We start from the raw sequence: 12,597 nt of genomic DNA, 5'->3' as shown, positions 1-12,597 counted from the left end.
AATGTTTACAGTTGTTATCTGCACGTCAGTGTGTTTTATTTATGTGCAAGCTTCTCCAAACCAATTACCCCAAGAGAGGTTAATCAAGTTGTTTGAGTTGAACTGATTATTTTGCACACAAAAAAAGGTTGTGTTTAGTCGCTCTGAGACTTGACGAGAATTTAACAAAAGAACAAGAGAAAACATAATTCTTCCCTTCTTAATTCTTGCAGGTAGCATGCTAATGCCCTCTCTGCAGCTCTACTGAAGAAATGAATCTGAATGCTGAGCAACAAAATACTCAAAATGTTCCCAAACTGAAGTGAAATCTTCCCAAGAGATGCACATTTTAAAGGCTACACTAGTTTGTATTTTAGTAAACTCGTCAAAGACACTTTGTTTTAGGTTGTGCTTGTTTGTCTTATCAGCAGAATATCTTGTACATTATTAGGTTTGAAAAACTTCCTCATATGTTGAAATATTATTCCAACACATTTGTTTGCCTTGTGTCACAGATTCTTGAAAGAATCTCAACGTTTCTCAACATTTTCACGAACTGAGGGGTGCATGAACAGTGAACACAGTGGGGGGTGCTTCATGTGACAGAAGCAGCAAAGCAGAGCAGCTGATAATTAATGATTTGTTCATGCCGCTCCGCCTCCTCACTGCTGAGCACTTAAACAGGTTTCAACAGCCTCTTGTGTCTGCGCGACTACTGTACCGAAGTGTGCAAGCATGTGTCCCCGGTATGGTAAGTGGATGTTTTTACAAAGTGGCATCTGTCTACACATTGTCTGCACAACCACAACAGAGCTGTCAATCAAACTCAAACACACACACACACACACACACACACACACACACACACACACACATACGTAACCAGCTGATCCTCGACACACAACCAGAGAAAAGTCTGTTTGTCAAGAGACGTAGACAAAACAGAGAGAGATCTCCCTCTGATGCAATCCCATCAGCAATTCACATCATGGCAGTAATACAGAGAAGACACTTTTTTGGTGTGAAAACACTGACGCTTAACCAAAATAAAGACAAAATGAAGATTCTAAGGAAGTCCTTGGTGGAAATTGTCTGCAGGAATAAAGTGTTTTTCATGGTGCTGCCCTGGGATTAATAAATCAGTCGGCTCTACGTTGATAAAGAATCAGATACAGACACAATATCTGTGACTGTATGTTCTGTTTCACCATTTTTACACCTGTATTTAATTCCTGAAGAGTAAAAATAAATAAATCAATCCTCCACTCTAAAACGTTCCTCTTTATTCCTACCGTTTGTTGCCAGGATGTGACGGTGCTCGTCAGGGATAAAGTCGCCATCATTTTGCCTCTACTCTCTCTCTCTCTCTCTCTCTCTCTCTCCCCTGCTCTGATTTCCAAACCTGTGACTCTCTCTCTCTCTCTCTCTCTTTCTCTCTCAGCACCAGCCAGTGCCGAGCAGCGATCTGATTTCTTGAGAAGTTTCTCTGCTACACCTGCCCAGGTGAGTAAACACGCCCACAGAGGGACGAGGAGGAGCCATGCATGAAAGGCCTGGGCTCTGATTGGCTTACTGTGGGCTGTCCCCAGGTTTAAGTGTAAGACTACAGCCAGACGTTTTTGTCTCACAGGGAGTCGAGACATCGCAATGGATTAGAGGGTAAATGTATAACAGCAGATTTGCCAGCTGAAGCTCTCTATATGATCTGTCCTTACTCCACAGACATAAGAAGGAACTAGTTTCTCTTGTTTCTATGCCGACCATTAATCAAGACTTTCATGAACAAGCTGATACAGATTAGACGTCAAAACTGTTTGAGACACAACGTCCATGTCAATGCGCTGGTTTTCTTTTGATTGGTGTTTTTCTCTCACTTGAACATTAAAACTAAAAATGTTTTTGGTTTGTTTACTAAAATGTTCAATTTAAGCTGATGCCACTCCAAACCTGATATGCGTCCAGTTTGATATTTAAAGCAAAGCTAATTTTGACGACCCTTTTATTGTGAGAAAAACTTCATCTGTTTTTTAAACATCGGTAATTTTTGTGACTATTTTTCATTTTTCATTAAGTAGATGTTTTGTAGGATTGACAGAGACGTGGCACGAAGAGAACTGTGGTATAAATTGTGTATCATTAAGGATACTGGTCAGAACTAAACCAGACTCAACGGGATCAGATTATATCAGTAGTTCTAATCAATGAACCAAGAGGCCAAGCGACCACGTCCTGAGATTTTTTATCCTCTTAAATATGACGTAAAAGGAAATTTCTTTTTGTTTTTGTGTCCTGACTTTGGCGCCCCCTGTGGACAACGTGTTACGTCTCACTGTATCTCTTGCCTGATCTTATTCTGAAAGTGTGTCAGGACTGTTTCCTGTTGAGTAATTTCTATGAAAAAAGTTTCTTCAGCCTGCTGTAGCCTATAATGTCTCGTCTGACACCTGCCCTCTGACAGGAGTGACCATCATAAAGACTTACTACATATAAATAGTCAGGCTTGTCCCTGGTGGTGTGCTTTGATTTTGTGGGTCATAAAGAGGCATCAATATTAATTTTAGTCTATCAATATAAACAGTTGAAAACTCATCAGAGGTTCCTTTAAGGGTATAAAGTGGATTTCTTTTTCGCCCTCTGGTGAGGAGAATGTGTAAAGGCAAAATGTAATGAAGGGGGAAAAAAAGCTTCTTTATCGTCGGATTAGAATAGAATGCACATCATATCCAGCCCTGTTCAAGCTCTTGAGGTTTTGTGTACTTACAGTGGAGTAAATGGAAGACGTGCTGGAGACCAGAGACAGAGATGATCCGTGAACTAAAGAGACAAAAACAACAAGTGAAAGTGGGGATTAGAAAGTACATTAACACACAACTCTGATTATCAACAGTCCCGCCCATAGGCCCCTCCCACAAACCACCCACCCTGCTCCGACCCGGCCTACTCGACGCAGTCACCTCCCAGTGTTTCCACTTCGAGCAGCGCTCGGCGGTCATAAAGATAAAACTCCTACACGCATGTTACCGTTTGGGCTGTGTCGCAACTAATAACAGCCGGAGCATTGCTGTGGTAATGACTCAGCCACTAATCACACATCAGAGGCCGAGGACACACAGCGGGCTCTGTTTCCTTTCCTTACTAAGAGCAGATCAGCAACGGTGATGTCATAAAACCACACAGAGCGGGCTGTGCTCATTCATGCACCTCACAGGGAGCAGACGTTAGTTTATCGAATACTCAGTTTTTATCTAAATTTAGTCTAGACATCAGGGTGTGATAGGAGACACATGAAAGGGAGATTATTGATTCATATTTACTGTCTGGTTCAGATCTCATCAATCCGTCTGTGCAGGATTCTGTCACTATTTGAGAAAAAGCATCGACTACAGCTGCAACACTTCTTTCAACCCATCAGCCAGTTGACAGAAAATAAATGATTTATTCAGAGATGTTATTCTTATTTTCTTTCATTACTAAACTTCACATGATTCCTGCTTCTCCTGTGTGACGCTTGCTGCCAGTCAAAGTAATAATTGGCGGCATTATGGATATGTTAAGGTTTTTTTAGACTGTTGGCCAAACAAAAGGCTTTCGAATATGTCCTGTTGTTTTAAAAATGTAGAAACAGACAATTTTTCAGATTAAGGTAAGAAATGAAAGGCTGCATGAAGATGATTATCTGCAGCTCAATCCATTGTGAAAATAACAGTCATAGTTGCAGCACTAAGGTTGATAAAAAATGTTTTTTAATTGGCTGGTACATTTTGAAGGATTGCTTCTTCATGTGCGAGGATGCAACATATTTTTTTATAATGTTGTGAGATATTATTATTACAGAGGATATATTTGATTTCTGCTTTGTTTATGTGTGAAACGTTGCACATTCTTCCTTTAAGATAATCTTAACACAAATCTTTTCTGTTTTTATGCTTTAACCTTTGAAGAATCTACACTCATTATCGAATAAGGTTAGAAAAAGATTACACATTAGGAACAGCGTTGATCCTGGTTTATACTTCTGACCATTCATGTCTGAGAGATTTAGTCCATACGTGGTTTCTGTGGACATAAAAAGAAGGTGAGCACGTATGAAGGTGAGTCGGAGGGTTTGAGGGCAGAGGATGAGGTGACAAGAGTGTCGCGGTGTGACTCTCACTGAGGACAAAGTGTTGGGTGGATGATGTGACTTTTGTCCTGTCAATCAACCAACGGTCGGGTAACTCTACACCTCGGCAACATACACACAAACCGCATGTCCTCACAGACCTACATGCTGGGAGCCAACACACATACACACACACACACACACACACACACACACACACACACACACACACACACACACACACACACACACACACACACACACACACACACACACACACACACACACACAAGAAGAGAGAAAGTAGTGCTGGAGGATTCTTGTATGTCATCACTTCTCTCTCACGCCTCTCACTGTGATCCCTGTAATTATCTCCTTCTCCTTAAAGGGAAGACAGAGTCATGGAGTTGGAAGAAGAGCGAGACAGAAATGCTACTGGGGGGGTGAAATAATCACAGCGTTGTGCCTGTGTTATTTACATTCATTACCTGTGCAAAAGCAGTGCGTTTGTACCCCAGCTTCCCAACAGGAGCATTTTCGGGCATTTTGCATGAGGCAAATAATTTTTGGAGGTAGGCTGTTTGTTTCATGGTTGACAGCTGTGTCCAATTTTAGATGTATTTTTTGGTTGTTGCCTTTATTTGATAGGACAGTGGATAGAGTAGGAAAAAGGGGATGAGAGAGAAAGGAGCAACAGGTCGGACTTGAACCCCGGGCTGCCGACTTGAAATGATGAAAATCATAATAGGACAAATGTTGATTGACAGCATCGTCGGCGCATCAGCTCAGGCTGAGTAGAATTTCAGATTGTTGTTTTTGATAATAATGCTTAAAATTCAGAAAGTCTGGATTTTCCAGCTTTCTTAAGGAACAGCTGAATCCCCCCGAGGCACAACTACAAATCCAGCTCCAGTGTCACTGAGTTTGCTCTCCACCTCTCTGTCCTCTGTATTCATCCACATCCCCTTCACTCTGCAGGATACAAATCTGAGTTTACACTCTGAGAGATGAACCACATTTAAGAAATAACGTCGACATTTTCTGTTGATTCAAAGGCTGAGAACCATGAAATATTGATTTCTGTGTACTTCAATATGTTAAAAAGATGAATTTGTTGTTTTGGCTTATTACATTATAGTGTTTAAGATGGAATTCTCCATGAGGAGGAGCCTTTTAGACACATTCTTCAGCTTGCCTCTCTCCCAGTCTTTTTTTTTTTTTTTTTTTCGCCTGTAATTCAAAGTGCTGTGTTTCTATGGCTCTGAGGAGCGAGAAGACTCCATCGAAGTAAAGTCGCCTGAGCGGGGAGTCTGCCTGCTGGTGGGAAAAGCCCCGCTGGATACTTTTCCACATAAACAAGCTTATGAAAAAACAAAGGCGCACCAAAGCTGATTATGGAGTTCTATGGGGATTGAGGGCTTTTCTTAGAGGAGCGGGTGTAATCCCTCCAAATGTCCGCTAAGCAAATGGAATAATAATTCTTCTGGCACGGACATGTGGAACTAGAGAGGAGGGGGGGGGGGGGGGTCTTGGACTGGACTCTAAGATTACACCTCACTACAGATTTCCCTCAAATCCACCACGAGGTAAAACAGGGTCACTGAATATTCAACATCCATCCTTTCTCTCGTCTCCTCTTACCTTCCTCGAAGCCGTCCCTGAAGGAGCCCGACCTGCTCATGGTGCGCGTCTTCTCGTCGAGTGACATGCACGAGTTTCTCAGGCGGTTGTCGCCGCACGGGTCAAAGGAGGCGTCCTGATTGGTCAGGCTGTTGTTGCGCATGCTGGCGAGGTTGATCTGAGCCGCTGAGGTCGGGCTGGAAGCTGTGAAAGTGAAAAAAGTGATGTTTAATGTCAGGTAAAGATTTCATTATTCTGCTGTATTACTCTTACATTTATTGTTTATCCTATAAAGTGTTTGAATACTTTCAGAATGGACATCAGATTTTCCAGAATCCATCGAACATCTTTATTGCTTTTTAATGGTTTTGGTTCCTGTTTATAAATATTCTCTTATTTTAAATGAATCTATCAATACAATTTGAAAAAAATCTTCTGCTACATTTTCATTATGTTTTAGTTTAATGAGGTTTCCTGATTGTTTATGTGTAAGTTATGCACCAAGAACTACAAGACACATTTCTCAGAAGTGTAGAAATGCTATCTCTACCTCATGATTGTACACTTCCTCTCACTTTAAAAATCAATCTTGTGTTTATAGCTGGATGGTTAATGTGCTGAAGTTAAGAGTTCTGTGTTTGCTGTTGACTGGTGATGCACGAGGCGTACCGAGCTGTCCGAAGTTGAAGCGGGTGCCGGAGGGGGAGGTGAGGCTGGAGCCGGGGGAGAACGGGGAGTTACTGGCCGAGTCCTGGAGCCCGCTGGTGGAGTGGGAGCGCAGCCAATCACGCGCCTCCTCGTGGCTCCGCAGCTGAGGGGACGGCCCGTACCTACAGGAAGTCAAGGGAAACGGTTAAGGTGGCAGTGAGGAAACAGAACAGAAGAGAATGGATTATGTGGACTACTTGATCGGATTCAGATTTTTAAAAACTTTTTCACAATCAATGAGGTGGATTTTTTTTTGTCTTTGAAGCAGCCAGATTAGTCGAGCCCAGATGTAAAATCATGAAACAAATTACAACAGCGTGGACATAGACTGATTCTCAGCTGAGAACATTTAAATCAAACTGGTGAAAAAAAGCAGAAAAGAAGCCAAAGAACAAAAAAACCCAAATTAAGCCTGCAACAGTGCAAGACAGTCTGTGCGACGACAGAGTGGCAAGCCTCCTCACAGAAGCACAACAACAACAACAACAACAACATGTGCCAAGTGCCAAACATAAAAAACTTCAAACGCAAATAACATTTTAAAAAGCGTGAGCACAAGCCTCGAGTAGTGAATGTAAACGCAGATTAAAAAAAGAAAGGAAAGACAGACAGACAGAAAGACAATTTGTAGTGAATCAGAGTGCAGAAGCTCAACAGAGTCCAGCGGGAGTGAGGTCAGTACCTGAGTCCTTTCTTAGGCAGAGTGTTTCTACCACAGTGAGTCCCGCTGTGGGAGAGAAACACTTCAGAGGTGGAAAGCAAAGGAAGCAAAGAAACACATGGCTGCATCTCTCACAGGCTACCTCATCATCTCTAAATCTAAACCTTCTTACCGACACTACTGCAGACTAACTTATACACTGCAAAAAAATCCATATCCTGCCCATTGAGTGAATACAAAGTTGCACAACATGACGCCGCCCCCCCCCCCCCCCCCGAAACATTCAGAGCTCCCCCGTCTGTCCTCCTCCTCCTCCTTAACAGATTAGACATGGGAAAAACTACAAAAAAGCAAATTACATATTAAATACATTTCTCTCTAACATGGTGTCTGTCATTTTAGTTCATTCTTAATATGCTGATTTATGTCAGCGTTCAATTAATGATGCCCGAGAAAGAAGTTGAGTCTGATTGAGCGCTTGAGGGGAAGACGCACGCTGCGAGTCTCTCGTTTGTTTCATGTTTTACTGATTGGTGGTATTGTCTTATTTTTTATCTTGCGCTTACATTTACTTAATTGATGGTATAGTCTTCTTTTTATTTTGTTTTATTCTCACTGCTGGGTTACTTTATCTTGTTTTACTGTTCTCTTTTCTCTTTAGTATTGAGCACTGAAGAGTCACTTCATCATGTTTTGTCCTGTCCTGTTGTTTGTGTGTAAAAGGACGCAGACTCACGCACTTTAAACCAAAGGTACAACTAAATAATCAGTTAGTTGATGCTATAAAATAAGGGGTTTAACACCATCATTGACTGATGTGTGCACTGGGTTAGAAAAGTAAAGAAGGGACAGTGACAAGGAAAAACTGACAAACAAAGACACTGAAGTCAATGAACGTCTGCTTCTTTCAAACCAACACAAGAAGCTGTTCTTGCCGACTGTGCCAACCAGGATGGCTCTCTGCCGGGGATTTTTTTTTTTTTTGGTGAGTTAAATGTGTGTGCCGATCCTTACAGCATAAGCTCTGGCTGAAAAATGTGCAATGAGTAAGCACCTTGGGGGGTATTTTTTGCTTCACTTTTGTACAACAGAAGGAGGTGTAGGCGACATGTTGTCCATCTTTATATACAGTCAATGATCCAGAAAAGTAATTCTTGGACTTAAACTCAATCCTGATACAGTTTTTAACCTGAAAGCAACTGAAACGAACTGCCTCTCTCAGTATGATGTAAGCAAACTAAGAAAGACAACATCTGAAAATGTGACATTTCTGTGGCTTATTGTGGGGGCTGAGTTCTTATTTTTTGCAACTCTTTGTAATCAGAAATAGTCAAATTTTCCTTCAATTAGAGACTACAGAAACCCAATGAAAATCAACAACTGACATATTTAATTTGTCTTATTGTACGGGAAATTTAAATTCTTGGTCAAAACAAGAACTCAGTACTTATTAGGAAAGCTTTACCACTGAACAATAGTAAAACCTTCCTAAAGATTGATATTTTTGCAGTGTAGATTCAAACACAAACATCCTATTCATCCAAGCTTTGAGTACAATCTGCACTTTTTACACTCAACCACAAGGTGGCGGCATATAAACAGTCAAAACAGACTACAGCAGACCACTAAACAAAAACACTGAAGCGGGCCAACATCCACACAGACAACCTCACATTTACTGTCTCACGTATATTCCCATTCACACAGGAGAAAGAGGTCCTTAAAAATAACCACAAACTACCACACAGAGCGACACACTTCTACACAAAAAAACAAAAAACCTCTAAGGCACAACACAGAGCTCCTCTCTGTGCCTTTTGTGTGGAGCTCTCTGTGTGGCAGCAGGTGGTGGTTTTACAGGACGCCTCCACATCTGTCTCATCAGAAAGCCTAACACTGCACACAGGTGCATTTACCTGTCCTGCTTCCGAGGCAGCGTGTTTCGGCTGAATATAGGACTAGCAGAGGGGGAGGAGAGGGGACTGATGGAGGGAAAACGCACAACAGACACAGAGAAAGAGATACGTTTTAGAGAATAAAACTAAAAAGAAATACAACTCCCAGATTCTTCTCTATTGAAGTGGATGAGAAACATAAGTGAAGCGGGTGATGTAATGGCCTCAAAGCTTAAAAGACTCCAAACGCTATTGTGTTCTACTGTGAGACATTCCTGCCACATTACCCAGTCGACCTGTCAGCGTGGAATCTGCTACAATGACCACAGTTACTGTATAAAGGACTGAGGACGCCGGGGGATTTTATTCCTTCGCGCCGGTTTGGACAGAACGGCAAACGAGAAGCGACACCTCACCAGGACGGAGGCTTTGTGCATCACCTCCGCTCTGGAGTCTTTGAAAGGAGTTTCTTTAAACATGGTGAGCAGTGTAATAAGTATTTATTGCATTGATGTGTTTGGTCTATTTCCTGATGTTCAGAGCAGCCTTCTCTTTGTGTAACAAAAAAACTGCTCATAAGGGACATTTCCGCTCAGCGCTGATGAAGGCTTTGCTGCGTTGTTGATCTGAAGGCTGCTGCTCTAACCAGATAATACAAACTTTAAAGGACATTCATTGTGCTGACTTTTTGTTGTTGTCTTGTTGTTTTTGCGGTTGTGCACATTAAGTTTTATTACTGTTTGAGTGTACTCCTTTTCTGCTGTTTTGAATTACTCACATATTCACAGGTAACTGACGCATGATTGTGCAAGTAGAACCCTGATGTTAGGTCTGAATGGAGTGAATCAAGTTTCATCTAATGCTGAACTGTTGGTTTAATCAAAATGTGACACAGAAAGATGAAATTTGCTATATTTTACACATAAATACAGCAGAAGTATATCTTCTGTAAATATCTCTCTGAGTCATGACTGTCTAGTGAGGAGCGTGAATCCCACCAGCTGTGTTGTTATCAGAGCTGTTTACATCATGTTTATATGGACGGGACGGCCTTGTGTATAAAAGCTGTTTTAGTCAAGGATTAGAGAAAAGAACAATATCCTACGCACTGATTATTTGGATGTCACGTAAGTGTCTTTAGATCAGATTTAGGCCATTCTGTGTCAAGTTATGTGCAATATGAAGCTACGAGTTAACCAAAGTGTGCTAACATTAGCCTGCTAACACAACAATGCAGGACACAGGTGATTGCAGCTCGAGCAGAGGAACATTTTGTAGATCTGGGCACATTTCTGACTACTGTTTTTATGTTGTGAAGACTAAAATGAAATAGCAAACCTGTAACATGAGAAACAATTCAAGGTGTGGACTTGATCTAAGATATTCAAACAGCAAAGTGCAGACCAGTTTGCACATCTTTTTATGAGCATGAAACCGAAAATGTGTTTTGGAAATAATGGAACTCTCTCATTGTTGTGTTTGTCCTCACCTCTCAGACATGCCGGTCTTCACGCTGCCGGTGCGACCGAGCGCAGACAGGGTGTCTTCCCGGTGGGTCCCGTGGCAGCCGCTGCCCAGGCTCATGTCGATGGACTCGCTGCTGGTGTGCATGCTGCTGACTGAGGGGAATCCCATGCTGCCCGCCCCGCCGTGCCCCCCCAGCGTGCTCTCTCTGCTCTGCGCGGAGGAGCTGCTGAAGGTGGTGCCCCACGTCAGGCTGTTGGAGGGGCCGGTGGAGGAGTAGACTGAGCCGGGACTGGAGGCCTGTGGGGGGGTCAGGGAAGATGTCATGTTGGTTAAAGCTTGTCTGACACATGCTCTAGTCATTTTTCCGACAAAAAGGCCCCAAACGTTCCCTGAAATGTGACAACTAATTGCTTTCTCAGATTTATTCAATTGCAAATAAAATGTTTTTGATGTCTTGGATATCGTGATTTAATTTCTAATTAATGTCCTCCTCCTTGAGATTCCAAAGTTGCTGATGAAAGAACAGACTGACAAGCAGTCTTGGTCCTAAAACGCTTTGAGATAACTACCTACTAAACTTTTGAACCCATCGTCACTGTCTGTCAAATAACACGACTGCTCCTCCAAAACAATGCTCCTATGTGTCACCGCACGATGAAGCAGTAGTCTGACTAATTCTTCTGAATCATGTGAGGGTTAATGTCTGGGCACGCTCTCACTTTTTTTTCTGCTCTGATGCAATGTGTAGCCTACAGTCAGCCCTGTCTGCACACCTGTCCTTCTCCTGAACGCAACATTAGTCGCTGAAGGAGTCGGACAGGTTGGTGGCATTAGTCATGCGAGAACAACGTCATCCGTGCGTCTCCGCCAAAGCCTCGTCATCGCATCGGAAATCTTTACCACAAACGCAACTTCATTATCTGGAAGCTCAAAGGTTCATTCACTAATCTGAAAGACAAACATAACTTTCTGGTTTGACAGTTGAACTGAAACTTAAACAACAGCCCCTAAGTTAAATGATAAGAATCTGGTTACTGATGAGTTCTATGGAGGATGACCGTAAAATAAACTGAAGTAACATATAACAGGACTTTTATAACCATGCATGCATTACAAAGGCTCTAATCTCTGTTTACAGATCCTGTATGTAACGGGGGAATCTGTACCTACAGGACTGACCTTCAGGGCGCTTCCACACCTATAGTTTTTGTTTGCTCCGGTCTGAATCATGGACCAGTTTGTTACATTGTTGCATTGTCACCCTCAGGCTTGGTCTGTGTTCACACGGGAACATTTACAAGCCGACCAAGATGTGTGATGTGCGAGGAAAATGCTCTCTCATTGGTCAGACATGATTGCTAAACAAAGACTAGTCGACTCCTGCCTGAGTATGGCTGCTCCAAAGACATTTACATTTCAACATGGACAGACAACTTCATGGATTAATGTCGGCTCTGGTCATCAGATTTTATATTGTTTGCAATTATCACAGTAGGCGACAATGCAGTTTAAAAAACGAGGCACAACTGCAGCTCAAAACTGAAATGTGGATGTACTGGAGTGGCCGAAGTTGCTTATCAAGACAATTCAGGAGAAAGGCCCCGGCCTCCTCATCCACTGAAACAGTTTTTCCGCTCAGGTCATGTCTGTGGTCTTTAACACATGTTCAACAATGATGAAGAGAGAGGGTGGTTTCTTCTTGCGGTGGGGTCGGATCGAGGTCGGTTCATGGTCTTACTTTAAATGAGCCTCAGAGTCCAAAAAAAAAAAAAGCGGACCGAGACCAACCTTCTCAAGCAGTCGCGCTCTCTGGACGGATGTTTGGTCCCTACCAGGATTTGACTGACAGCTTTCACACCAGCACAAATGGACCACACTGATTTGGCAAACTGACTCAAGTTCATTAGAATTCTTTTGTAGTACATGTAGTATCTTCCTTTAGCTTTTCTGTGTGCTTTGTCTGCATGCAGGAAACAGTCTGAGCGGTGAGCAAAAGGGGTCAGAACACCGCACAATGCAATCCCTGAACCCTTCTGTAGTCATCTAATGAAACTCAAGCTTTGACTAATGTTCTGAAACAGATTTCTGCAGGAAAGTGCAGCTAACAATCCGCTCTTATTTAGATGCTGTGTCTCAAGACCAACTCCATCCTCAGCAGCCACAGT

General features: G+C 42.4%; 1 protein-coding gene across 3 annotated transcripts in view; it reads right to left on the bottom strand.

The window, feature by feature from the left end:
• Nucleotides 1–12,597, bottom strand: part of nav2a (neuron navigator 2a) — a 125,880-nt gene that overhangs the window by 17,293 nt on the left and 95,990 nt on the right. The window contains exons 16-21 of one of the 3 annotated variants that reach the window (XM_061060240.1): nucleotides 10,455–10,729; nucleotides 8,987–9,052; nucleotides 7,092–7,136; nucleotides 6,371–6,531; nucleotides 5,723–5,905; nucleotides 2,741–2,793 (exon numbers count right to left, since the gene is read on the bottom strand). In XM_061060240.1, coding sequence (XP_060916223.1) covers nucleotides 2,741–2,793; nucleotides 5,723–5,905; nucleotides 6,371–6,531; nucleotides 7,092–7,136; nucleotides 8,987–9,052; nucleotides 10,455–10,729 — 783 coding nt within the window. The remainder of the gene's footprint in view (nucleotides 1–2,740; nucleotides 2,794–5,722; nucleotides 5,906–6,370; nucleotides 6,532–7,091; nucleotides 7,137–8,986; nucleotides 9,053–10,454; nucleotides 10,730–12,597) is intronic. The other 2 variants (XM_061060302.1, XM_061060375.1) reach the window with 2 other exon arrangements.

This window comes from Labrus mixtus, chromosome 1 (assembly GCF_963584025.1).
Source record: "Labrus mixtus chromosome 1, fLabMix1.1, whole genome shotgun sequence".
In the NCBI taxonomy this organism is placed as follows: domain Eukaryota; kingdom Metazoa; phylum Chordata; class Actinopteri; order Labriformes; family Labridae; genus Labrus; species Labrus mixtus.
The sequence above is the reverse complement of the archived record's forward strand: the minus strand, read 5'-3'. Positions and strand labels throughout refer to the sequence as shown.